Genomic DNA, 27,190 nt, shown 5'->3' with positions numbered 1-27,190 from the left:
AGTGATTATCCCATAGTATAAGAAAATAGTTAGGCCACATCTTGAGTACTACATAAAAGGTGGAAGTCTCATTTTAAGAAAGATGTGAGTCTGCTGGAAGGGATGTAGAGAAAAACAACCAGATTAGCCAAGAATACAAAGGAAAACTCTTACCACAAAAGACTTCAGTTCTACAAATTGCACCATATGAAATCTATGCACTTGTGAGGAGACCATTTGAAGTGTTTAAGGCTTTAAACAGATTGAGTAAACTTAATGATGAAGGTGGTATTCTAACTCTTTCTCAGATAAAGCACATAGGGGGATATAAACTTAAATTGAACAAAATAGCTGCAGGATAGATGTGCAAAAAATTAACTTTCAGCCAAAGAGCACTTGATTGTTGAAACAATCTACCATCTGGTATTGTGAAAGTTTGTATAAATTTAAAGAATAATTAGACACACAGCCAGTTCTGTTATAATGTGGCACATGTGTTTCTAAAAATCTCCGCATTATGGTATTTTGCGCATTAAAAACAATACAGTTTATGGAAAAAATAGAGATAGGGGCAGAGCACTCAAAAAAATATGTTCAGTCTGGTAAGTAAAACACTAAAAAAAAAAAAAAAAAGTTGGAAACCCAATAAAATTGCTAACACAGGTTAAGATTTTAAATTTCTAATAAATAAATAAATATAGCACTGCAATATATACATACTAATCGATATTTCTGTTCATTGACATTTTTTTTTCTTGCATTGTAAAATTTAAAACAATAAAAAAGATAAGCATGATGAACACAGCACATACAAATTATACAAGTGAGATACAGAGTAAAAAGTACAAAGCTAAAAAAATAGGAATGAAGAGAAGATTTGGACAATTTATTTGTTTTTTATATGACTGAAGATTTCATGGAAGGGGAAACACATTTCACCATAATAACATAAAAACCCACAGAATTCCAGCTATCAGTATTATCGTAAATGCAATAAGATCGAGTTTACTACCCGTTTATAATGGAGTGCACTAACAGAAAAGCCCAATAAATCGGGAACTGCAAATTGTTTCAATAAAAACAATTTTATTGAAATTGTTTTTACTGAAACATTTCTGGTTGTGACCTCCAGAAATGTGCTCCTCCACTCATGCTATCCCACCTCACAAAATTTCTGTTCGAACAGAAAAATGTGAGTCAGCCTACAATATCAGGGTATCTTGTGAATACAGAGAATGACAACAGTGTGCCTCCGACCAATACAACTACAGTAAACGGGAATTATAGCTCTCAAACATTTGACATTTTTTAAGCTTCATAAACTTGTATGTATTGCTGTGCAGCTCACTACATTCAGCTTGGTGCTGGGTTTTGTGTTCACCTGGTGTTACTTGTAGACGAAATCATGCATGAGCCAACGTGAAAATCGATTATACTTGCATTGTTCCCAAATATATGTCTTGTTGGAGCAAACTCACATTGCTAAAATGCATGTTATAGCAGAACTGACTGTATTATTAGAGGGGGAGACGGGCAGACAGATGAGGTTGGATAGTTTATTTATTTATTTTTTTTTTTTTGGCTGACACTGTACAAGATTGCTTCCTTGTATAATTTGCCAGTGGTACTGCTGCTACTACTACTAATAATAATAATAATTATTATTATTACTAATAAATTACTACTACTAATAATAATAATAATTATTATTATTATTATTATTATTGTAACATTTAAAACTGTACATTTATTACTTATAGAATATTCTAGTAGTGACCCTTTTTTTTTTGGTGTTAGATGATGTAGATTTAGCATTTTTAGTGATCGAGGAAGTAAATTTGAACAGCATCAGCCAAAAACAAAAAACAAAAACAACAACAAAAAAAAAAAAAAAAATCTATGTAATTTTCTAATCCATCTTTAAATTTATCCAAACTAGCCACTTTCATAACACCAGAAGGAAGTTTGTTTCAACGATCAATGGCTGTTTAGTACAAAGGAAATTTCATCTTTAAAATAGAAAAGGATGGTTGAAAGATAAATTTAACATAAATTTATGTCTATCCTGCATCCTGCAACCATTAATTACCAATTTAAATGCGCACGTGTGTGCGTGCATGTGTTCATATATATATACTAACGCGAAATAAAACCAGCACACATCACATACTGAAACATTTGAAAATAAAATCCTACAAGTTATTCAATTATTGTTTAAAAATAAATAATAAATAAATAAATAAACAGATTTTAAAAAATCTCCGTGTTATGGTATTTTGCACATTAAAAACAGGGCTTATTGGAAAAATAGGGATGGGGCAGAGAACTCAAAAAAAAGTTCAGTCTGATAAGTAAAACACTAAAAAAAAGTTAGAAACCCAATAAAATTGCTATCACATCTTAAATTTCTAATAAATAAACAAATATTACAGTAAATATAGCACTTTACCTTGACAAGGTATGAAGTTTGCTTGTTTGAAGTGGGTGTGGTGAAGGGTTGTTTTTTTTTTTTTTTTTTTTTTTTCATCGGCTTCTGTGGCCATCATGCACCTCCCAAGGTTTTTGCACTACTCTGATCCAAGCACTATCCTACTACATTCAGCATTATAACCATTATCTTCAATCCATTGCAGGTGCTTTTCAATGCCACTTAAAGCAGCTGATAAATAAATATGCTGTTTTAAGTTCTCATGGGGCAGCCTGCTGGACTTCGTCGTCATCATCATCCTCCTCATCTTGACTGGCTGCAACAAGTTGTTGCAAGTCTTCAGTAGATAGATCCTCATTGTGAGACTGTAGAAGCTCTTCTACATCTTCATTTTCTACTTTCTCAAAACCAACTTCTTTTGCAAGAGCAACACAACCTGCTTTGATTTGTTTTAGTTGCTCTGAAGGTTCAAAGTCATCAAAATCGCGAATCTGCCACACATGATTCAAGCAGCCTTTTGTTACATCGTTCCAGGCTTCTACAATCATATCAATGACAACTTTGATGTTAAATTTCTTCCAAAATTCTATAACAGTTTGTGCCTTGTCACTTTCATTAGTAGCAATTAACATCTTGAATGTTCGCCTTAAATAGTAAGCCTGCTATCACACCCTAGTCAAGGGGCTGTAGTAGAGATGTTGTGCTCTGAGGTAAAAATATGAATTTGATATTTGGAGAGTTCAGCAACCGTCCAAGGATGGCTTGGTGCATTATCAAGAATTATTAGAATTTTAAAATCTAAGTTCTTCTTCTTGCAATAATTATTGAAAATGTCATGGTAAGCTTCAACTAAAATATCAGTAAATATCTGCCCAGTCATCCAACCTTTCTTGTTAGATCTGTAGTGAACACCAAGTCTGGATTTCACAATTCCTTTTAAAGCTCGCAGATTGGCAGAGTGATAAACCACTACTGGTTTTAACTTCAAGCCTCCGCTGGAGTTGGCAGTGAACATCACAGTTAAGCGATCTTTTGCAGCCTTAAATCTTGAGGCATGTGCTTCTGTCTTAGAAAAGTAGGCATACATGTCCAATAGAGGCTTGTTTCATCAGATTGAAAATCTGATCCAATGTGTAGCTGCCGCTGCCTTCAATTAAATTCTGTACCACAGATGGAAATGCCTTTGTGGCTTCCTCATCTGCACTTGCGGCTTCGCCAGACAGCTTAACATTGTGAAAAAAGTAGTGGTGTTTGAAGCCACAAAACCAGCCACTACTGGCATTAAAAGGAGCCACTTCTGCACGATTTGGTGATTTCTTTTTAAGTTCTTTCACTGTGAGAAAGCTTGCTCCCGATTTTTTTTTTGGTTTGGTCTTCAATCCATATGCTTAGCAGCCTTTCCATTTCTTCTATTTCTTTAGATCTTGTTCTAATTGACTTTGTGGCACTTGAGGTCATTCCAGCTAATCACAGCTTTTATTTTTGCGGTATTGTCTCTGGTGCACAATGTGGATTCTCTTAAGCCTGTTGCTCTCGAGATATCACATGTTCTCTCATTCCTTTCAAAACATTCAATTATTTCAAGTTTCTCTTCTATACTTAATGCTTTCCTTTTGTACTCACTGCTTGGCTTCTTGGAATCAGGATGCTTACCCATGTCTGGGATGCTGTATGAATACGCTTTTTATAAAAAAAAAGTTAACAATGCAGGAGAACAGTCCAAGACACACACTTGTAGATTAACACATGCAGGTGAACTGGGATAAGAGATACATGAGGTTTGCACATATGTGTGTGTGTGTAAGGTGAGAATATGTGTTTCTGCCTTAAAGGCAGAAACACACATTATTATCGCCTCATACATTGAGTTCGCATGTGAACATGTTATACTTCAAATGTGTGAGAGCTATAGTTCCCATTTAGTTGTATTGGTAGGAGACTATATATGCTTATGTACATAGCTTATTTATTACTGTAATATATACATACTAATTAGGCAATAAATAACGACGAACACGGAATGCACAAAAGAGAAGATTCTGAAAATTTATTTATGTTTTTTATATGATTGAAGAGGAAGGGGAAACACATCTCACCATAACATAAAAAGCCACAGAATTCCAGCTATTATTGCAAATGCATTAAGATTGAATTTACTACCTGTTTATAATTAGACTGCGCTAACAGAAAAGCCCAACAGAATAAACTGGGAACTGCAAATTGTTTTTATTGTTTTATGGTAGTGACCTCCAGAAATGTGCTCCCTCCGCTTATCTCACGAAATTTCTATTCAAACAAAAAATCTTGTGAATACAGCAAATAACAACAATGTCTCCGGCCAATACAGTTTATTAGATTTATATAATTTATTGGATGAACATGCTGCTGTAGAAAACAGCAGCATTTTAATCCAATAAATCCAAAAAAGTCTTCCTAGTGTGCGAGTGACCAACCACAAGTTCCAGTCAATATCTGGAAAGTTAAAATCCCCCATTATTAGATATTCTGATTTACTGGCCGACTCTATTTCTCTGTACTATGGCTCATTATATTCATCAGATTCATTAGGCCTATAACACACACCCACTCACACTTTTCCTTTCCCAGTGCTTATGTCACACCAAACAGACTCAACATTGCATTGTCCACCAAGATCAATTGGATGAACTTCCTTAGATTTTATGTGTTTCTTAACTAACAGTATAACCCTCCTGCCTTCCTGTCCTGTCTATCCTTTCTGGGTACATTGTACTCCCGAAATTCCAATTCTGTACTCCTTATATCTGTGTGACACCACGTCTCTGATATCCCAAAAAATGCCTTTGCTGTGTTGACTAGCACTTCAAGCTCATCAAATTTATTAACTATACTCCTGGCATTGGTGTACATGCAAGTATATATGCACCTGTTTCTACTGTTAGTTACCCTAACACAGCCCATGTATTTATTTGTTCGACTATGACTCCCAACAATCCTGGAAATCTCCATTGCCTTGCTTTGTGCTGCTGCTCATTCCAATAGTAGCAGTGCAAGAATCACTTTTGCTTCTGCCTGCAGCCACTATTAACCTTTTAATCTGTGTATCCCCCCAAGCCAGGAGTTTTCCGACCCACCTAACACTGCCTTGATAGCATCAGTAAATATTCTTGCACCCTTTCTATTTAAGTGTACCCCATCCCTGCAGACACAATCTCTCCTATCAACAAGCACAGACCAGGCTGAAAAAAAATTCTACCCCTTGAGCCTTGCACAATCTCTCCAGGGCTGAACTGATCAACAAGGCTCTCATCATATACTCCCTCCTATTGTGTCTGGGCAGAATTGCAGGCACTTTCCCATTCAACCCTAACTCGTGACTTTTTTTCAACATTGACCTGTACTTGTTGAGTAAATCTGCAGACCTCTTACTCTTAATGTCATTAGTTCCAACTTGTACAAGAATATCACCTTTTGTGCCCTTAAAAGATGATATCTGCTCTACAGCGTCATCAACTTTTGCCCCTGGCAGACATACCCTGGTCCTTTCCACTTATCCTTCTTGCATAGTATATTCCCCCGTCTCCCTGACAATAAAGCCCACAATAACTAGTTCCTTTGGGACGGGCATTCTGTGTTGGAGATTGCCTCTGTGTTGCCTGATGCACAGGAGTCAGCTCTGCCATTGAGCTGGGCAGATGAGAGCTTGATGGGCCCCTCATATTAATTTCTTCAAGGGCATTTACCCTACACCTCAAGCTCTCATAGACACCAATCAAAACACTCAGTTGGTGCCTAATTTCTTGATACTCTAGGCATCTAGCACACACAAAGACATCCTCCTTGGCTAGATTATGTTCCATTTTAGAAAGTTCATCAAACATTTCACCCATTTTTTGAGACTGATGCATTGGAGAATCGCCCCCTTTGTTTCTCTCCCAAGTCACAGCGCTCTCGCTAGTTTGTGATCTTTGCTTCACAGCTCTGGTCTGGGTCATGATTTCCATTTAAATACAGTTTAATTAACAATGGAATTTAATAAGATTAATAAATATTTTTGATTAATTGATAATACTATATTAAGCTAACAGATTCCTAATACAGTGCTTTGTATTACATTATCTAGTTTTACATTATACCTTACACTATCAGTTCCAAGTATATACATTTTGCTATTTCTTATTGATTACAATATGGCAGTTAGTTCAACAATATTGGTGCCTACACTAGGAGTCATAACTTCCAAAAATCACTAGTTAAATTCAAAATAAGAAGCTAACAAATGCTACTAAACCTATTTAATGTCTTTGTAAAACACAATGTAGTATGTTAATTAATGAAGAATATGGTAAAAGTATCAAAATACTTATCCCTTTACTGCTGTAAAGGGATAAGTCCCTTTAAAGGTTATCCTATATCTTTATAGGATAAGTCCCTATAAAGCCAAAAATCCACTGACCAATATATCCTTCTTTTGGGAAGAAGGACATATATTCTTCAATACACAAAACAAAACTTGCTTTAGTATTAAATTAAACAGTATACAGCCAAAAAAGGGCTGGATACCTGCACGTTTCATAGAATCTTTTATTAATACAATATTTGATATGTCAGCTCCCTTCTTGCCCTAATTATTCATTGTATTCTGGTTACCAGATTCTGAACCAATTTTTGATAGCAGGAAGGCAATATTTTGTCCTGTTCCTCTTTCAACATAGCAGGCCAATTGAGATACTGATTACAGAGATAAACCAGGCCTGAATCTAGCATTTATGTTTATCCCAAAGAAGTTCAATGGAAGCTGTGAGCAGGTCAATGAACTTTTTTCACACCAATTTTTCAAATCGAGCCATTACAGGCTGTGCAGTATAAAATGGTTCATTCCCATGCTGAAACAGAAAAGAACTCACTCTATATTGATGCTGCAATGCAGGAAGAGTGCAAGGAAGCTTAAACTATGAGAAACAACTCAACTTGGCCTCAGTATCTCTTCTAAATTTCATTTCATAATTGGGACAATGTAGTCTGGTAAACATTTTCTTGGCATCCCCCATACCCAAATGCTGCCATCAGATTAGAAAACCATGCACTGTGGTTCATCACTCCATAACACAGCTTTACAATGTTCCAGGAATCAATTAAAATGGGTCATGTAATAAGCAAATCAACACAATGTACAGCATGCAGTTATGTTTGGCTTGCATGCTGTAACTCTTCCATAAAACTGTATGCTGTGCAGCTTTCTGTGTATTTTCCTTGTACTCTTATCAGTTCCTGTAGTCCCCGAACTCCTGGTTGACAGTAATTGATAAGCACTGATGGGATCTACATATCATTCTTTTGAGTGCTCTCATTGATTTCTGTAGACTACATGAATGCTTCCCAGCTACAGAACCATTAAATATTTTTTTCTAGGGTGTTGCAGTTTTGCTGCAATGTCGCAAAAAAATTGTTTGCAAATCATCGTATCCTATGATGACTTACTATTGTTAGTTGCAAAGCTGAAAGCTTTGACTCCTTTATTGTTACTGATCTGCTTACTTCCAGCATGAATACAGTTGCTTTTACATCTATTCCTGACATGTGAATGTAAGCACAGTTGGTTTTCTCAAATTCCAGGGGCAGTACTTTTGTCAATACAGTGTAGAAAAATGTGGATTACTGCATTTCTAACAAATTTAGTAAAAATGTTTCAGCAGATAAACTGTTGATATACATTTTAAGAAAAACATTTTACTCAGAGAGCAATTAAATACATTTCTCTAAAATTTTAATTTAAAACAAAGGACGATTATCATATAGTGAATGAAAGTAGGTAGCATACAAACCACATCAACTATTTCAAGTCGGGATGTATCTTTCTTATCATACCAATGGCCATGATCTAACCACTGTCGTAACAATTCAATTGGTGGCTGGGCACCCCATTTTTCTTTAGCAGGCATATTGAGATCATCTACAAACACAACACACTTTCTTCCCATTCCAGGTCCAAACACTCCTTTTCTTCTCCTGTGAATTAATAACATAATAAATGAATTAATGTTATTGTTCTGGTTTTGTTAACTGATTTGAATAAAAATTTATTATTCAATATGTAAAGATTTAGAAATATCTGTAAAAAAAGTTTGGAGAGTTTCAAGAACTTAGTTTTTTTATAGTTAAATATGAGCGGTCTCTGAAATTTGATTCAGGAAAAGTCTCTCAAAAGGAATAAAATAAAGGTCTGTTTATACTCTATACAGTCAAGGCCAGCAGAGTTTACAACTTCATTGTGTTTTTATTGCAGCCAACATAACAGCACAGCAGCTAACAATGGGCTGTGCACTTTTTTGTGGCAGGATATGGGCTCAATCATACAATTTGCAAATTTGCATCCATGCACGTTACCCAGGGACCATAGAGGTGCTCATAATGACAAAATCCTATATTAGCATTAGCATTATATGAGGCATACGATGCAAGAAAGAAAGCTTATGCCGCATCAGCTGCGTAAGCTTGCTTTCTTGCATTAAATAAGTTCAAGAGAGATTTATGCTATTAATATAGCAAAACATAAACAATTTTTAAAATATGTAACAATCAGCTGAAAAAATTCAATATTTAAACCAACCTGATATCATGAAGGAGTTTACTTATGCATGGGTAATGCGCACACATCATTTCTACTACCAAGGTAGTTTTAATTACATCTCATATTGTGAATACCTTCACAATGAGTTGCCATGGTATTGCACTACCTTCATATCCTTAGGCATTTAGCCAAGAAATATCTTTTAGATTAAACCATGCACAACATCAGGCACATCTGATATTGTGGAGTTATATGTATTTCATAACTGGGTTGCCACTATTGCAACAACAGGGTACCTGATTGCCCACTGATGAGAAGCCAATAAGCTTCAAAATGGTACCATCATGGTGGTGGTATCCATTGAGAATAAGTAACATTAGTTTTATTATTTTTATTATTACTAGCCACATAATGCAAGGAAGCCTGAGGTTTATGCTGCACCAGCCAAAAAAAATTTCAGAGTTACCCTGAGAGAGAGAGAGAGAGAAGTAGAAGGGAATCACCAAGAAAGAGAAGAATGATGATATCCAGCTCAGGACCCTGAGTGCACCAAGCCCATACTCACCAGATGTGAGCCAGTGAAGCATTACTTATTCAAGGTATTGCAATACCATGGTAACTCATTAGCATTAGTTGAGGCATATGATACAAGAAAGCAAGCTTATACAGTATCAACCAAAAAAAAAAAAAAAAAACCTTCCCATTTCGCCCATCTGGTCACTCCAAATGTTTGTCTACTTCAGCCTTAAATTTATTTAAGCTTTCAACTTCCACAACAACAACAGATGGAAGTCTGTTGCAGCAACAACTACCTGCAGGCTGAAGGTAAACTTTCGCACATCTATTCTACACACACTATTCTTTCGCACATCTCAGAAAGTCACAACTGTCTTTCCTCTATTTGAATCTATGCCCCTTCGGGTTCTTACTCTGAGCAAGAGGAAGAATCTCATCAGCATTGAGCCTGCTCAAACCATTCAAGGCCTTATACACCTCAATCAGATCGCCTTGCAGATGCCCAGTCTCCAAATGCTGCAATTCGTAGAACTTAAGCCTTTCTTCATAAGAGCACTCCTTTGTTCCTCTCACCAATCTTGTTGCATTTCTCTGTATTTGTTCTAGCAACTCTACATCCTTCCTAAAATGAGGCCTCCAGCCTGTATGCAGTACTCAAGGAGTGGCCTGACCATTGATCAAATCTATAACGAATGCATATCCTTATCCTTGCTAGAAAAATTCCTATATATCATTGACAAGACTCCATGATCTGCTCTGGCAGCCCTTGTGAAGGTATTCACAATATGAGATATAATTAAAATGATGCATTAAAACTACCTTGGTAGTAGAAATGATGTGTGTGCATTACCCATGCATAAATACTCCTTCATACTCAGGCATTTAGCCAAAAAATATCTTTTAGATTAACCTGATATCATAATTGTATTTAAAGATAGAAATGACAGTTTTATTTAAACATGAGAGGCAGCTGTACCCAAAGGAAAATGGGCACAGTTGCCCATTAAATTATAAATATAGATATTTCATAGAATTGCTCTTCATGATTGGGAATCATGGATGAGAAGAAAGAAAATGAGACTTCTGGTGAAGGAGGGAAAGCCAAATTTATCAAAACCTTTTTAATTTTCAGGAACTTTTTTTGGTGCTATATTAAAAATTACTTCTAAGAGATATACAAATTAAAGTATATTTTAAGGAATATCATATTAAAGTTAAATTCCCAAAGTACATTTCACTGATATATAATAAATGAATTAATAATATGTTTAAACAACAAATATATTACTTAATACTTACCTATCTAGTTTAGACATAACAATGTCTTGTGTTTGGCTGGCAGTTGTTCTAGCAGAAAAGTTCACACAGTTTGGGATATATCTAAAAATATTCAGTATATGATCACTGTGAACTTTCTTAATATCTGTATTTAGTAAAAGTGTTTCATAATAATTGAAGTTTATAATGCAAAATCATATTTTGCTACTATTGTTATTATTATCAGGATGGGTTAATATATACAGCATTATACACAATGTGGTTTCTGATTGTCATTCGGATTAGAGATGGAATTCTGTGAAAGTTCGTGAGATTTGTTTTTTTGTTGAATGGATGAGGATGTTGCTGTGGAGGAAAATTTGCCTATAACTATTAACTCATTATTAGCAGAAACTGCAGATGGAATTCTAAAACAGTACAATACAAAATGCTCAGAAAGTCACCTGACACTTTCAAAAGACTGTATACCAATTAATAATAGTCTGGGCTACTGAAAGCTTACTGTAGATCGCTCGCCTATATTATTTTAACTGGTAAGCAGGGGTGCATATTTTTATAAGGTAAAAAGAAACATAAGAGACTTTTATGCAACTATGTACAATCATGATAATCCAGTATTAGAAGTTTAAAACATGGTCACATATGAATATTTTTCCAGATTTTTTTTAAATTTTATTTTCCCATCTGGTCAATACTATTCTAAATTTAGCAAACTGAGAAATAAGTTTCCCTTCTATATGTTTGGCAGCCAAACGTATAGATGGACTTCTAGAAGATTTCTGACTGTCTAAAATTCTCTGGAATCATAAAATGTTGAAAATTTTGCATTCATTTATATTACCATCCTCTCTCAGAACTTTATAGTCCTCAGTCCAATCTATAACGACTATATTTCAATTAATAATAGACTGGATTACTGAAAGACCAAACTATTATTAATTGATATACAGTTTCCAAGGTTACATAAGGTTGCCAAGATCTGCAGTCCACATATTCAAAGGCTTTTCTTGATGGGTGTCCTTTTCCACAGCCCACCAAGTAAGTTTCTGATCTTTGGACCCTTTCAAGAAGCTTGATGTCGTTTTTTTTTTTTTTTTTAAATGTGTAGTCTCTGTATCTGAACACAATATTCCAAGTCAAGTCTCACAATTGCCTTACAGAGTAGGACCTCTCTCTTTCTAAGGCAAATATTTAATAACTCATCGATAGGACATTATGAGCCTTCCTTGCCTCCTATATACACTGCTTGGAGAACTTCATGCCAGATGTACCATAACTCCCAAATCCCTTTTTCCCTCTGTTATTTTTAGTTCAACCCCACCAAGTGTATATGTTATTTTAGGGTGGCTCCTCCCCAAGTGTAAGACTTTGCATTTTGCTGCATTAAAATGTAACTGCCAATTTTCTGGCTATCTGTGTCATTTACGAAAATCAGAAACAACAGTGGGCCCAGAACCATTCCTTGAAGGATGCCTTCTAACATTAGACCAATATAAAGAGTTGTTGTTGTTGTTATTTGGTTTTAAGGAGCATTAGCAACTAAGGCCATATCGCTCCGGGAATATGCGGTGGTTATTCCCTGACCTTTCCGCATCCTCTGTATTTGGTGGTGACGGGCTCGAACCCCGGTCTAATCAAGAAGCGTGTGCTACGCACTGCTGCTCCTTCCCACCTGGCTACAGAGGAATATAAAGAGTAACCATTAATTACAACCCTCTGCTTCTTGCCCTGCAGCCACCCTATAATCCATCTACCCTACCTGTGATCCCAATATGTTCTAGCTTATATAATAACCTCTCATGAGGAATTGAGCTAGGTTTGCAAAATTCAAATAAACAATGTTGAAATTATTTCCTATATTGAGTTCATGAGTAACTGTGTCAAAATAATTTCATCACTATTAATGAAATAGAGATCTGTAAAATTCCTCAATATCACTTGCCCTTTCCACACAAGTTTTCTGTGGTAACTGCTAGTGGTTTATCCCTCCAAATGGAATGTTCTTTTATGCTTCCCAGCACTGTTGTTCATTTTAACTTTCACATCATAGGACTATCTGAAGTCTCGTGTTACACAGCTCCAGTCTTTGCTTCCCTGATTCTGAGAAAGCAATTTTTCTATATCTCTAAAAATCTACTTTGGTGTTCTGTGTCATGTATTTCTTGGGTGGAGCTATAATGTCACTGATTATGGTAACAATGTAAAGGCAAGATGGAATTCTAATTATCCTCCAGTCACCCGGAGGACTGAAATATGTAACTAAATGTAGTGTAATTTATGTCCCTTACTATTATTTTTCTTATTGCAATGTATCAATACCAAATTTTTAGCCAAATCCAGCAAAATTGCAGCCAAAAGATATAGCATACTGAAACTGCTTATGGTGATGAAACTCTTGTGCACATATCTGAGTGGCATAAAAGATTTTTGAACAATCAAGAAGTTATGCAATTCAAAATCCACTTGATCTAAACCACAAAAACTGAAAAAAATATTGAGTTCAAAATTTGGTATGCGGTGATTGTCATTTAACAATTAGAATAATGACCAAAGTACTAAACATGAATAAGGATACAATTTGCAATATTTTGACCAAAGATTTAGGGCATCTGAGGAAGGTGTGAGCAAAGATGGTGCCCCAAGTTCTGATGCATGACCAAAAAATAAAGAGAGTTAAAATCTGCACCAACAATGAAGTGGAAAAACTGTAATGAACTGAAAAGAAGCAGACTTTCTGAACAACATTATCAATGGTGACAAACATGCTGTTCCAGTATGACCACTAAACTGAATGACAAAGCCTCCACTGAACAATAAACATGTCTTTCTCACTGCAGAAAGCAAGAATGCCATGCTCCAAAGTAAAGACAATGTTTATTGTTTTCTTTGATGTTAAAGGCATTGTGCACTCTCAATGTCTTCTAGCATTGATGAAAATAGTCAACTATTACTTCTATCTTCTATAAAAATGTTCTGAAGCATTTAAGAGGAAATGTTCGTCAAAAAAGACTGAAGTGAAGCTGTGTGGCATTTAGCATTATCAGTAAAGCAGTTTTTGGGCACTCATTTATATTGTTTATATTTTTTATTAATATTTGGTTTGGGGAAAATTGTTATGATTTGGCCCAAAATCAAATCAAATCATGATATAATGCCCATGATATCCACTAATCTCACCTTTTGTGATTTTTTCTGTTTCCAAACCTAAAAGTTTTATGAAAGAAGCCTATTTTGATGACTTAGAGAAGAAAAAGGGTTGTATGAATTAGTAACTAAAAAAGCATTCCCAAGGAGGACTTGAAAAATATTATGAAGCATGGAAGATGAGAATGGAAAAGTGAATTAGAACCAACAGAGAATACTCTGAAGAAAGAAGACAATATTTGATTCTGTAATTTTTTAATAGTAAAAATTTTATTTGATGTAGTCTAATTTCTTTTTGTTACACCTCATATTCTATTAAAATTTAAAGCTCCAAATTTTCAAGTTGGGGATGTTTTATGAGCCTTAATAGTGGTGAATCAGATGTCAGCAAGTTCTCTAAAATAACCCCAGGGGCTCACCTCTGGTGAGTATGGGCTTGGCACAACCAGGTTCCTGAGCTGGATATCATCATTCTTCTCTTTCTTGGTGATTCCTTTCTACTTTTCCAGTCTATTTCAATTAATAATAGACCTTTCTACTTTTGACTCTTGCTCTCTCTCTCTCAGGTAACTTGGAATTTTTTTTTGGCTGGTGCAGCATAAGCCTCAGGCTTCCTTGCACCATATGAATAATAATAATAATATTCCACACAGAAAATGCTTACTTCTTAATTTATGCAAGAGTTGTGATCCAGAACATCTCGTGCAATTTAAATTCACATATAATGTAAATAATCACCAAAAAATAAGATAACAGGCCTATGAGAGTAACCCTTGCATCTAGCTAAGTTACCCTTACTGGTACATACCATTCATTTTCTTTGGTTGGAAGACTGGCACTCTAAAGAAAATGATGAGCAACAAAAGAGATTCATTCATCTTTATTATTTGTACTGTAAGAAAAAGTATGTTCCTATAACCAGCATATATAGTACAGACAAACAACAATTAATAGAGGCGCATTATAGCCAAAGCAGCTTATGCGCCATCAAATCCCCATATCAACAACAACAATTAATAGAGAGAGAGAGAGAGAGAGAGATTGGGATGGAGGGTGGCCTTAGACAGATTGGCAGGAGGAATCATCATGGTCAGATTCTGTTCCCTCAGATTTGGACCAGATAGGTGGGGGTGAGGGTGGTCCAGGAGGTGGAAGGTTCACTTAACTGCTCCCTTGAGCACTTGAAAAAAGAATCCAGAGCTAGTTGCTTTGCACGTCGCCTCTTCTCATGCAATAATAGTAACAACCAAGTTCTAGCGTAACTTTACGTTGCAGTTTTCAGCTTTGTTCAAGATTACGGTCTTCATCTATAAGATTTAATGCTTTCAATATTCCTTTTGCTGTCAGGCTCCATTCTTCTTTAATCTCTAGACTTTCGCTCACTGCTGCCTCCTCTTCTTGAATGTGATCTAGTGCAAACAGATCTTCATTTGAAAATTATTAATTATGCGAATTAAATCATCGACATCAGCTGCCTCACTTCAGTGAACCCTATTTTTTTAGCAAGTTTCACACATTTGTCTTTAGTTTGTGCATAATCTTCCTTGATATCAGAGCCTTTGAAGGAGTTGCTAAGATCTGGATATAACTTACACCACGAACTTTGAAAACAGTTATGTTGAACTTCACACCATGCAGCATCAATGAATTTTAAAGCATCTTTTATACAGAAGGCTAGCCAATATTGCTGCGCACTCATCTGTTCATGGTCAATATTGTCAATTAGAGCAGCCAAAATGTGCTTTAAATACTGAGCCTTAAAAGATTTAATCAAATGTTGCTCCATAGGCTGGAGTATTGAGTTCATATTTTCCAGGAAGAAAGCAATCTTGATATTGAAAAAGACATCAACAAACAATACTGGGTGGATGGCTTGTGGCATTATAGAATAAGTAAGATGTTGAACGGACTTCCTTCTGCCTTGCAATAAACTTCTAATTCTGGTCATAACTGAGATCCAAGATAACTTCTAAAAATAACAGTCATCCACCCTTTACAGTTTGAGTACCAGTACGTGGGCATGTACGACCTGACATAACCTTTAAGGGCATGAGGGTTTTGATAGGTAAATGCACACAGATTTCAGTTTATGACCCTCTATATTAGTACCAAACAGAAGTGTTAGTCAACCTTTTGCTGCCTTAAAGCTGGTGTAGTCTTTTCAGCAATGGGAATGTAAGTGCTATCAAGCACTTTTTTCCAATATAAACCTGTTTTGTTGAGGTTGAATATCTGTTTGGGTTATATACTCCCCCTCCTCTATGATCGCCTTCAGTTTCGCAGGGAATGCATCCGCAGCATTTTTTATTGGCTAATTCAGCTTCTCCACATGTTATTATTATTATTATTATTATTATTAGCCATATGGTACAGGGAAGCCTGAGGCTTATGTTGCACCAGCCAAAAAAAAAATTCCCTAGTTACCCTGAGAGAGAGAGAAGTAGAAAGGAATCACCAAGAAAGAGAAGAATGATGATATCCAGCTCAGGACCCTGGGTTTGTCAAGCTCACCATACCCCCGGTGTTAAATTTTTTGCACTATGTTGTAAAACCACATCGTCGATGAAAATTTGCAAACCATCCTGAACTTGACAAAAAGGTTTAACTTCCTCATCTTCATCTCTTTTAAATCATCATAAGGCTAAGGGTTTTTTCATGCACTCATGCTAGGGTAATGTTAACATGTTTTTTATTTTGGTCACTCATCCATGTAGCAAGCATTTTTTTCATGCATTCCATCCAACTTGAGTGAGCATATTATGACTTTTGTGTAGTCAAGGGCACACCACTCTTAACCCTTTCTTTAATTTTATCAGCACTGTCTTGAATAGTGCATAATGGATTCTCACCTTAAGCACTTCCAGTTTCATTTCATGCGAAATTGATTTCCTTGAGTGCTTACCATCACTTCCACTATAACTATGAGGATGCTTACTAGCCATAAGGATAATAATAAAAATAAGTAATAATGCAAAATAAGTAAAAATAAGCACAAAAGAAAAAAAAAATTATGCACTTCCAGTGGATAACCAATCAACAATCTTCAGCAAAACAAAATTAGAAACACATGCAATTTACAGACATAATACATATATGGGTATATGTAAGAAATTAGGGATGCCCTAATATAATAATTTGAATTTTTTTGTATATGAATAATTCTCACTATATATTATATATACACAAACTGTGCTAATTAAAAATAATATTTAAAAATTTTGTATAATAATAAAATTTACATACAGTGGTGGACAAAAAAACTGCATCACATTAATAAAAGTAACATTTGCAGTGAAACATGTAAGATATTGTTTGATTACAGTCATTTTCTTTGTCACAAAGCAAAAGTATTGCATCAGTCAGACAGCAATTACAAGGTATTGCATCAGCCATTTCTATAAATATGGAGTTACACCTCCGCAAAACAGGATACAAAAAAGTATCCTGTTTAGTGGAGGTGTAAGCATGGCTCCATATGTTCAGTTGCCACCAAGAAAAAAAAGTGCAGCTGTAGCTCTGTCCCAGGAAGGATTTTCTATGCCAGCTATCACTGATAAAATACTGGTGTCAGGTGTGTGGGGTAGCTGTTATTAGTATTAGCGATTCCCACATGGTGCAAGGAAGCCTATGGCTTATGCTGCACTTAACTAAAAATATATACAGGTAGTTCTTGACTTGACAAGTTAATTTGTTCCTAGTGCATGCTCGTAAAGCAAAAACTCATAAAGCAGGAATTTATTTCCAATAGACATAATGTTAAAAATAGGGATTACGTTATCAACAATGAAATTAGTTAGCTAATTAGTTTATGTTTAAACAATGATTGATTTATCCAAAGAAATGAAAACGTAGCCTGTAAAATCAAGCAAATTATAATAATAGAGAAATTATTTATGACTTACAAATGTTAAATAATGTTTATTCTTTATCGTCATCATCAACTAAATGCACACTCGTTGATCACTCATTATTGGCTCAGCACTGGTTTGTTGCACAAGAAATCATCTTCTTCAGAAATGCTTCAAGAGGCGTTTATTTCCAAGATAATCTTCTCTTTTCTTTATAAATTTCAATAGCATGCATAAGCATTTTTTAACAGAACGCATAAATTTCAACTAACACGATTTGCGTGGAGTTTATAAGTTTACGAAGCTTAAAAAAAAAAGAATGAAGAGAAGATTCAGAAAATTTATTTATGTTTTTTATATGATTGAAGATTTCAGTAAAGGGCAAACACACTTCACCATAATAACGTAAAAAACCACACAATTCCAGCTATCAGTATTTTCGCAAATGGAATAACATTGAGTTTACTACCCATTTATAATTGCTTGCAGTAACAGAAAAGCCCAATAAACTGGAAAGTGCAAATTGTTTTTATTGTTTTATGGTCGTGACCTCCAGAAATGTGCTTTAGAAAAATATCTCAAAGATGTTCCAAATTGGTTCTTATAACATATGATAACGATGAAAGTGCAATGCATTTAATAATTTGAATTGGTAACTAATATAATTTACACTATAAAAAGGACCTTTTAGGGAGTTATATAGTGAAAATTTGAACTTCCGAGATCGTGGAATGAATTACCAAAAAAAAAATATATTTTGGCGCCTCCGTAGCCAGGTGGGAAGGAGCAGCAGTGCGTAGCATATGCTTCTTGATTAGACCACGGTTCGAGCCCGTCACCACCAACTACGGAGGATGCGGAAAGGTCAGGGAATGACCACCACATATTCCCGGAGCAATATGGCCTTAGTAGCTAATGCTCCTAAAAACCAAATAACAACAACAACAACCAAAAAATAATGTTATTGGGTTCACATTACAATATTTTCGTGATACGACAGTAACGGATTAATATCGTAAAGCGGGGTACACTGTATTGTATAGCTACGCATGTGGTTTGAAATGCGGTATTTATTAATGTTTAACATTCATTTTTTGCAATTAATGTTCATATTTTTAATTTTGTTGATACTTTATACTTGAAAAAAAAAAAAATCGTAAACCCAGGAACTCGTAAAGTGAGAACTGCCTGTATATATAATAAAATAAAAATAATAATAAGAAAAAAATTTTTTAAAATAAATAATTAATAAGAGAAAAGGAAATAGACAATCTATATGTTTCGCTCCTCCCATATGTAATTATCCAGACTGTCAGTCTCTTCCACCCATGTAGGTAACTTATTCCAGTAATTTAAAACTTGCTGGCTAAAATAAAACTTCCTACAATGCAGTCTAAACATCACCCCCCCCCCGTAACTTGAAATTATGGCTCCTAGTTGTAGAATCATTTATAACCATGAAAATCTTGTCTTCATTCATTTTACTTATGCCTCCCAGAGCCTTAAACACCTCAATCAAGTCTCCAAGCTCTGCAACCCACATATTTAAAATCTTTCCTCATATGGATGCCCTTCTGCTGATCTCACCAGGCAAGTTACCCATCTTTGGACCCTTTCAAGAAGCACAATGTCTTTCTTCAGGTGCAGTCTCCATACTTGAACACGGTATTCCAAATGTGGTCTAACAATAGCCTTTTATAATGGGATTATGACGTCCCGTCCTTATCTCTACTAGCAATTGTTCAATAAATCATTGACAGGACACCATGGGCCTTCCTTATAGCCTGTCAACAATGCTCAGAGAACTTCATGTCTGACCGTATCGTAACACCGAAGTCCCTTTCCTCCACTACCAGCTTTAGTTCAACTCCCCAAGTGTATATAAATTATATTGGAGTTGCCATTTCCCAGTATAATACCTTACATTTTGCTGGATTAAAGCACAACTGCCATTGTTCTGACCATCCCTGAATTCTGTCTTGGTCATCTTTTCTGACGAATCGAAATTCAGCTTGCATGGCTCAGATGGGAAGCGATATCTCAGAAGACAAAAATCGGAGGCATTCCATTACGACTACATAACACTGACTGTAAAGTTCCCTGCTGGTCAGATTGTCTGGGGAATGCCTAACAAGCAAAGGGGCGGGGCAGATTAAGTTTATTAATGGAACGGTGAATGCAGAAACCTACACTGCTATCTTGGAGTGCCTGAAACCCATTATTAGGGATCACACAGATGTCCAAAACTGCATTTTTCAACAGGACTCAGCACCTTGCCACACAGCAAAATTGGTAAGTTTTATGCTATTTAGATTTAATGATGAGTTTGTCTTCTTGTTTCACAAGGCTTAAAACATACTTACACCTCATTTTTCTCCCTTAAGATGCAGTCATACCTCAGAAACGCTGGCATTACAGCATTGGACTGGCTCAGCAACAGTCCACATTGATAATGTCGTCTAAAATTGCTCAGAAGAAGAAACAAATAAGATCCAGCTGCAGGAGAGCATTGTAAGGGTGTGGTACCATGAAATTGGGCAACCGTATATCCAGAAGTTGATTAACTCTATGCCATATCGTTGCAAGACTGTAATTGCAGATCAAGGAGGAACAACAAAATATTGAGGACTTATTTTGCTGATTTGCAGTACATAATAGGACTTATTTTGCTGATTTACAGTACATAATACTATTACGTTACCTTGTCAGTTCAGTTTGTACACAAAAATGCAGAAGAATGTATGTTTGGTTGTCATGATTGCCATTTGCAGGATTTCTCATATTTCCATTAATTACGCATTTTACTCTTTGGGAAGATATTTATGGCAATTAGGTATATCAGGTGGAATTTTTTTATTGGATTTCATTCACAGAGATATATATCCCATCTAACAAATGCATTTTGAACATTTCTGCAACCAAAACGCAGCGCAAAACACTATTTGCAAAATTCACAGGTGATACAGTTTTTTTTGTCCGCCACTGTACATTACTTATAGAATAAACTAAATGGAAACTGAAGTCTGCAATGGATTTGACTTTTCACAATAGCATTGAGCTTTTATTTTGTGAGGCTATTGCAAAATTTCAGATACTGCTTGGCATTTTCAATCTTGTGAGTTAAAGGCTAACTACCAATGAGGTGACATTGCTCATCAAAATAGCCATATGGTGATAAGACTGCAAATATATAGCACATTACACAAGGGGTACTGAAAAGTTTGTGGCTTCACTAAAAAGCCATATATATTGAATACAACAAACTATATATACTGAAATTAAAGCTATATATATATATATATATATATATATATATATATATATATATATATATATATATATTGGAAAATAATACACACCAGTGGTTTTGTATTATTTTTCAATATTCATGCTCTGTGTTTTCAGAGCATTGACTGGAAGCATTCTACGCAAAAGATTGAGGTAATCTCAATTTGTGAAGGCGTATGTGAATCCATACACCTTCACAAAAAATCTGTGGCCCATTATTAACTGTGGCACTGATATATCAGTTTCCTTAGGCAGTCACAATAAGGCTGTAAATTCTTCGACTATAGATGTACTTGAGTATAAAAGAAAATTATTTATAGACAGTATAATCTTTTTTCCAATTCAAAATTCAGTTTGCAATACTTTTACTTAATAAACAGCTCTTTTTAAACACAAATAAGTGTTTGACAGCTTATGGTATTCTCTATTACTTATTTTTTATACTAATGAAGAGAATAATAAACAATATTTAAATTACATACTTTTCTTTTGGTAAATGAACAAGGTAACTATTAGTTAGTGCAGATTTTCCAGTCCCAGTAGGACCTACAAACAGAAGTGGTATCTCATGATTTAAATAAACCCCAAGCATAAACTTCTGACGTACTGTTTCATCTGTGGGAATAATAAGTTCATTAACCTGTAATGAAAAAATGATCATTTATAAAAGGGATAAACAAATATTCTATAGAAAATCAATCAAGGAAACATAAATTAGAAGAAATAATAAATAGCAATAAGAATTAATATATGTGGTACGTTCTGGTAGCCACTCATGTGCTGAGCAATTTCATTTATTATCAGAAATTTCATTTATAAAAGATCTTGTGAGTTAAATAGTTAAATAAATAAAAATTGCACTTTTTAACTTATTAGAAACAAAACATCAGAAAACATACAATTCAAATAACAGTTAACATTAGTATTAGCTGCGGCATATGATGCAAGAAAGCAAGCTCATACAGCATCAGCCAAAAAAAAAAAAAAAAAAAAAAACTTCCCATTTCTTCCATCAAGTTACTCCAAATGTTTGGAGTGACTGGATGGGAGAAATGTTTAGCCTTAAATTTATTTAAGCTATCAACTTCCACAACGACAGATGGAAGTCTCTTCCAGCAACCAACTACCAGCTGGCTAAAGGCAAACTTCCACACATCTAATCTACAACTGTCTTTCCTCAATCTGAATCTATGCAACCTCAGATTCTTAATCTGAGTAAGTGGAAGAATCCCATCATCGAGTCTGTTCAAACCATTAAAGACCTTATACACCTCAATCAGATGCCCTTGCAGGTGCCTAGTCTAGAGATGCTGCAACTTGCAGAATTTAAGCCTCTCTTGGTAAGGGCACCCCTTTGTTCCTCTCACCAAACTTGTTGCCCTTCTCTGTACTCGTTCTAGCAACTCTACATCCTTCCTAAAATGAGGCCTCCAGATCTGTATGCAGTATTCAAGGTGTGGCCTGACCATTGCCCTATACAAAGGGATAATCATCTCCTTGTCTCAGCTAGCAAAATTCCTATATATCATGGACAAGACTGCATGAACTGCTTTGGCAGCCCTTCTACACTGCTCAGAGAACTTCATATCTGACTGCACAATTACTCCCAGGTCTTTTTCATTCCCCACTTCCCTGAGTGTAGTACAACATGGTTGACACACTTCTCTTGGGTTATTGCTACCCATATGTAGCACTTTGCATTTGTCAATGTTAAACTTCAGTTGCCACTTCTCAGCCCATCTGTCCAACATTTCCAAGTCCTGTTGCAGCAGCATACTGTCATTAACAAAACTGCCAACCTTTGTATCATCTGCAAACTTGGACATTAAGTCTGATATACCTTCATTGATATAACTAATAAACACACAAAACAATAATGGGCCAGCACCAAACCTTGGGGTACTCCACTGATAACATTAATCCACGTAGAGCAGTGTCCATTTATTACCACTCTCTGCCGACTCCCACTCAACCATCCCTTTACCCATTATAGAAACCTGCCCTTAATGCCATAATACTCCAATTTCTACAACAGTCTTCCATGTGCATCAGTATCAAAGCTTTCCTAAAATCCAAGTAGATGATATCAAAATTATTTTTTTCATCCAGTTCCTTTGTGACCACATCATAGTATCCAATCAAATTGGTCAGACAAGATCTCTCCTTAACAAACCCACGCTGTGTCTGAACTATAACTGCAGCCTTGTCTAGGTGATCCTGCAACACTTCTTTAACCAGTGACACCATTATTTTCCCCAGAACATAAGTCAAACAAACAGATCCATAATTATTTACGTCAACCTTTGAACCCCCCTTTGTGAATTGGGGATACAATTGCACATCTCCAGTCCACGGGGACCTCCCTTGAATCTAAGGATGCTCTCATAATTATGGCTAAGGGTTTGCTTACTTCCCTCACTGCCTCCTTCAATATAACTGAATGCATTCCATCCATCCAAGGTGCAGTTTTTATGTTTAATTTCAACAATTTCTCCTTCACTTTGCTCTCTGTTATTACAAAATCATTTAGCTCCCTGTGAGAGAATTTAGTAAACTTCTGTCCTCCCTTCCTTACGGAATTCCTCATTTGTGAATGTAGATGCAAAATACTCATTCAGTTTGTCAGCTATCTGAGCAGGGATCATCAACAGTCGAAACACCAATATCAAGTGGACCAATCTGATTCATCTCCTTTCTTCCATAGTTTACTTAAGTAAAGAAGTCTTTGTTGTTTCTCTTTGCATCCTTTGCAAAGGATTTCTCGTAATCAGCCTTAGTTTGCCTAACCCCCTTTGTGACTTGATTACAGACTAGCTTATATCTGCCATAGGCTTCTGAGTCGCTTGATAATTTATATGCATCCCACGCATTTTTCTTCTCTGCCACGAACCTCATTAGTTCATCTGACATCCATTTAAATCTAAATCTTGAACAGCATTTCTTAGTTGGTATGAAAATCATAGTAGCTTTCAAGATTAATTCCTTGAAGGCATCCCATTTAGAATTTGCTGTTTTGAGCAACATCAGTTAATCCCATGTATAGAATTTAAAAACTGTCTGAGACCACTGTAGACCCTTCCCTTTATAGTCTCTTGATAGTTGTTGTTGTTAAATTGTTATTTGGTTTTTAGGAGCATTAGCAGCTAAGGCCATATTGCTCCGGGGATATGCGGTGGTCATTCCCCCACCTTTCTGCACCCTCCATATTTGGCGGTCACGGGCTCAAATCCTGGTCTAATCAAGAAGCGTCTCTTGATAGTAGTTATATCTTTAAGTAAATCCCACATCAGTACACTGTGATCACTGTCACCTAGTGGTTCCTTTATCTGCAAATTCTTAATACATGAATAATCATGGCTGATAAAAAGATCAAGTGTATTACTCCCTCTGGTTGCCCCTCGAACATGTAGCTGTGGAAAACAGTCCTCCGATAAATCCACGAAAGTCTTGCTAGTGTGCAAGTGACCCACCCACAATTTCCAGTCAATATCTGGAAAGTTAATATCCCCCATTACAAGACATTCTGATTTACTGGCCCACTCTATTTCGCTGCACAATTGTTCGCTGTACTCATCAGGGTCATTAGACCTATAACACACACCTACTCTCATTTTCCCTTTCCCAGTGTTTATGTCACACCAAACTGACTCAACACTGCACTGTCCACCCATGTCAACTGGATGCACTTCATTAGATTTTATGTATTTCTTAACTAACAGCATAACCTCTTCTCTCTTTCTACTCTGCCTATCCCATCTGTACACATTGTACTCCCCAAATTCCAATTCTGCACTGCTTATATATCTGTGTGAAACCATGTCTCTGATATCCCAACAATATCTGCCTTTGATGTCTTGACCAGCACTTCAAATTCATCAAATTTATTTACTATACTTCTAGCATTGGTGTACATACAAGTATACATGCACCTGTTCCTACTCTTAGTTAGTCTAACACAGACCATGTATTTACTTGTTCCATGATGACTCCCAGCAGCTCTTGAAATTCCCAGCAACTTGTTCTCTAGACTGGTGCTCATTACAACAGAAGCAGTGCAGGAATCACTTTCGCCTCTGCCTGCGGCTACTGTTAATCTTTTAGTCTGAGAATCTCCCACCAAGCTAGCAATTTTTCGACCCATCTAACACTGCCTCGATAGCATCAGCAAATATTCTTGCACCTTTTCTATCTAAGTGTATCCCATCCTTGTAGAAACAATCCTGTTAGCAAACACAAACCATGCTGAAAAAAATTCTACCCCATGAACCTTGAACAATCTCTCCAGGGCCAAATTGATTGACAAGGCTCTCATCACATAATCTCTCCTATTGTGTCTCGGAAAAATTGCAGACACTTTCAAATTTAACCCTAACTCGTGATTTTTTTTCAACATTGACTCTAAATAAATCTGCAGATCTCTTATTCTTAAGGTCATTAGTGCCAACGTGTATAACAATATCACCTTTTGTGCCCCTTAAAATATGATATCTGCCCTACAACATCATCAACTTTTGCCCCTGGCAGACATACCCTGGTCCTGTTCCACCTATCCTTTTTGCATAATATATTCCCTGTCTCCCTTACAATTGAGTCACCATCAATAACTAGCTCCTGTGAGGCCAGCACATTCTGCCTTGGCGATTGTAGCTGTGTTGCCTGAGACACAGGAGTGAGCTTTGGCATTGAGTTGGGCAACTGAGAGCTTGATGGTTCCTCATATTAATTTCTTCTAGAGCATCTATATCCCACACCTCAAACTTTCATAGTTGCCCATCAGAATGCTGAGTTGGTACCTGATTTCTTCACAATCTCTGCACCTAGCACACACAAAGACATCCTCCTTGGTCAGATCACGTCGTGTTCCAGAAAGATCTGCAAACATTTCACATTACGCACATTTTTTTTAGACTGTGATGTGTTAGAGAATTGCACTCTTCAGTTCTCCAATGAGCCACAGCACTCATGCTACTTTGTGCACAGTGCTTTGCTGCTATAGTCTGGGTCATGATTCTGTTTAAGTACAATTTAATTAACAATGAAATTTAATAAGAGTAATAAATTTTACTGATTAATCAATAATACTATACTAAGCTAACAGATTTCTAATAGTGCTAACTATTATGCTATCTAATTTAAAGGTAAACCTTATGCTATCAAGTTTGGGATATACATTATGCTATTAAGGTGCTGAAATTCTTCTTTCAGCAATAAGATGCTCACTAAAGCTTTCTCTAAGGTTTTAAGAAGCACAGAGGCACTGGCTAAGGAAACGTCTGTACCTTTTATTATTTATTGTTGTTATTACAGCATAAAGAATGTCTGAGAATTAATGAGGTTACTAAGATATTGTTATAAGTTTTTAATCAATATTAATACATAATACTTACACGTGCTTCTTTTGGTAAAGTAGTTTCTGTTTTATCTATTGTATCAAGCCATTTTACCCAATCACCTTTCTTTGTGTTATACATGAAATCATAAACTGTCCCTTTTTCAGGAAAAAGTTGATTTTTGTTTAGACGAAATGTTTTTGGTTTAGGATGGTCTTCAATTGTACTATTCAGAAGTTCTCTATAATACTCATCAAATTTTATCCTGCTAATGTTATTTATTGTTGCACCAATAGTCCATACCACTGCAAAGAGGAAAAGAGTTTGAAGTCCAGCTGTTATCTGAAAAATAAGATTGAATAGTTTATATTAAATACTGAACTTTTTAATATACATAAAATTTTAAAATCAGAAAAGAAGAATCATAAAATAAAAAGAGGGTGGAATTTTAGCTAGCCAATGGTGTGGCTCCTTAATTATCTTCTTTACTAATTCCATATGTCACATGACAGTTTTTAATATTATTATTAGTAAAATGATGCAAAAAAGAAAGCTTATGCAGCATTGGCACAGAGAGAGAGAGAGAGAGATGTGTCGGAAATGTTCTCTGTCCTTGTGTAGTATTAGTGCTATTAGTGACAAAGATTGATCCTTTTTTTTTTTTTTTTTGGCTGATCCTGTATAAGCTTGCTTACAGGATCAGCCAAAATCAGCCATAAGCTTGCTTATACAGGATCAGCCAAAAAAAAAAAAAAAAAAACCTATCTACCTCACCTGTCCATCTTCTCTAGTAATCTGTCGAATTTTACCTCAAATTTATTCACACTAC

At 35.7% G+C, this 27,190-nt stretch overlaps 1 protein-coding gene across 1 annotated transcript in view; it reads right to left on the bottom strand.

Annotated features, from left to right (window-relative positions):
* The window catches only part of LOC150086500 (dynein axonemal heavy chain 3-like), a 544,757-nt gene that overhangs the window by 295,280 nt on the left and 222,287 nt on the right, over positions 1–27,190 (bottom strand). Inside the window, exons 41-44 of the mRNA XM_090372184.1 lie at positions 26,419–26,703; positions 21,514–21,671; positions 10,773–10,853; positions 8,212–8,395 (exon numbers count right to left, since the gene is read on the bottom strand). Of these exons, the coding sequence (XP_090228310.1) occupies positions 8,212–8,395; positions 10,773–10,853; positions 21,514–21,671; positions 26,419–26,703 (708 nt within the window). The remainder of the gene's footprint in view (positions 1–8,211; positions 8,396–10,772; positions 10,854–21,513; positions 21,672–26,418; positions 26,704–27,190) is intronic.

Source organism: Mastigoproctus giganteus, chromosome 4 (assembly GCF_048544385.1).
Source record: "Mastigoproctus giganteus isolate SK-2022 chromosome 4, ASM4854438v1, whole genome shotgun sequence".
NCBI classification, from domain to species: Eukaryota; Metazoa; Arthropoda; class Arachnida; order Uropygi; family Thelyphonidae; genus Mastigoproctus; species Mastigoproctus giganteus.
Note: the sequence above shows the minus strand (reverse complement) of the source record. Positions and strands in the feature narration are given on the sequence as shown.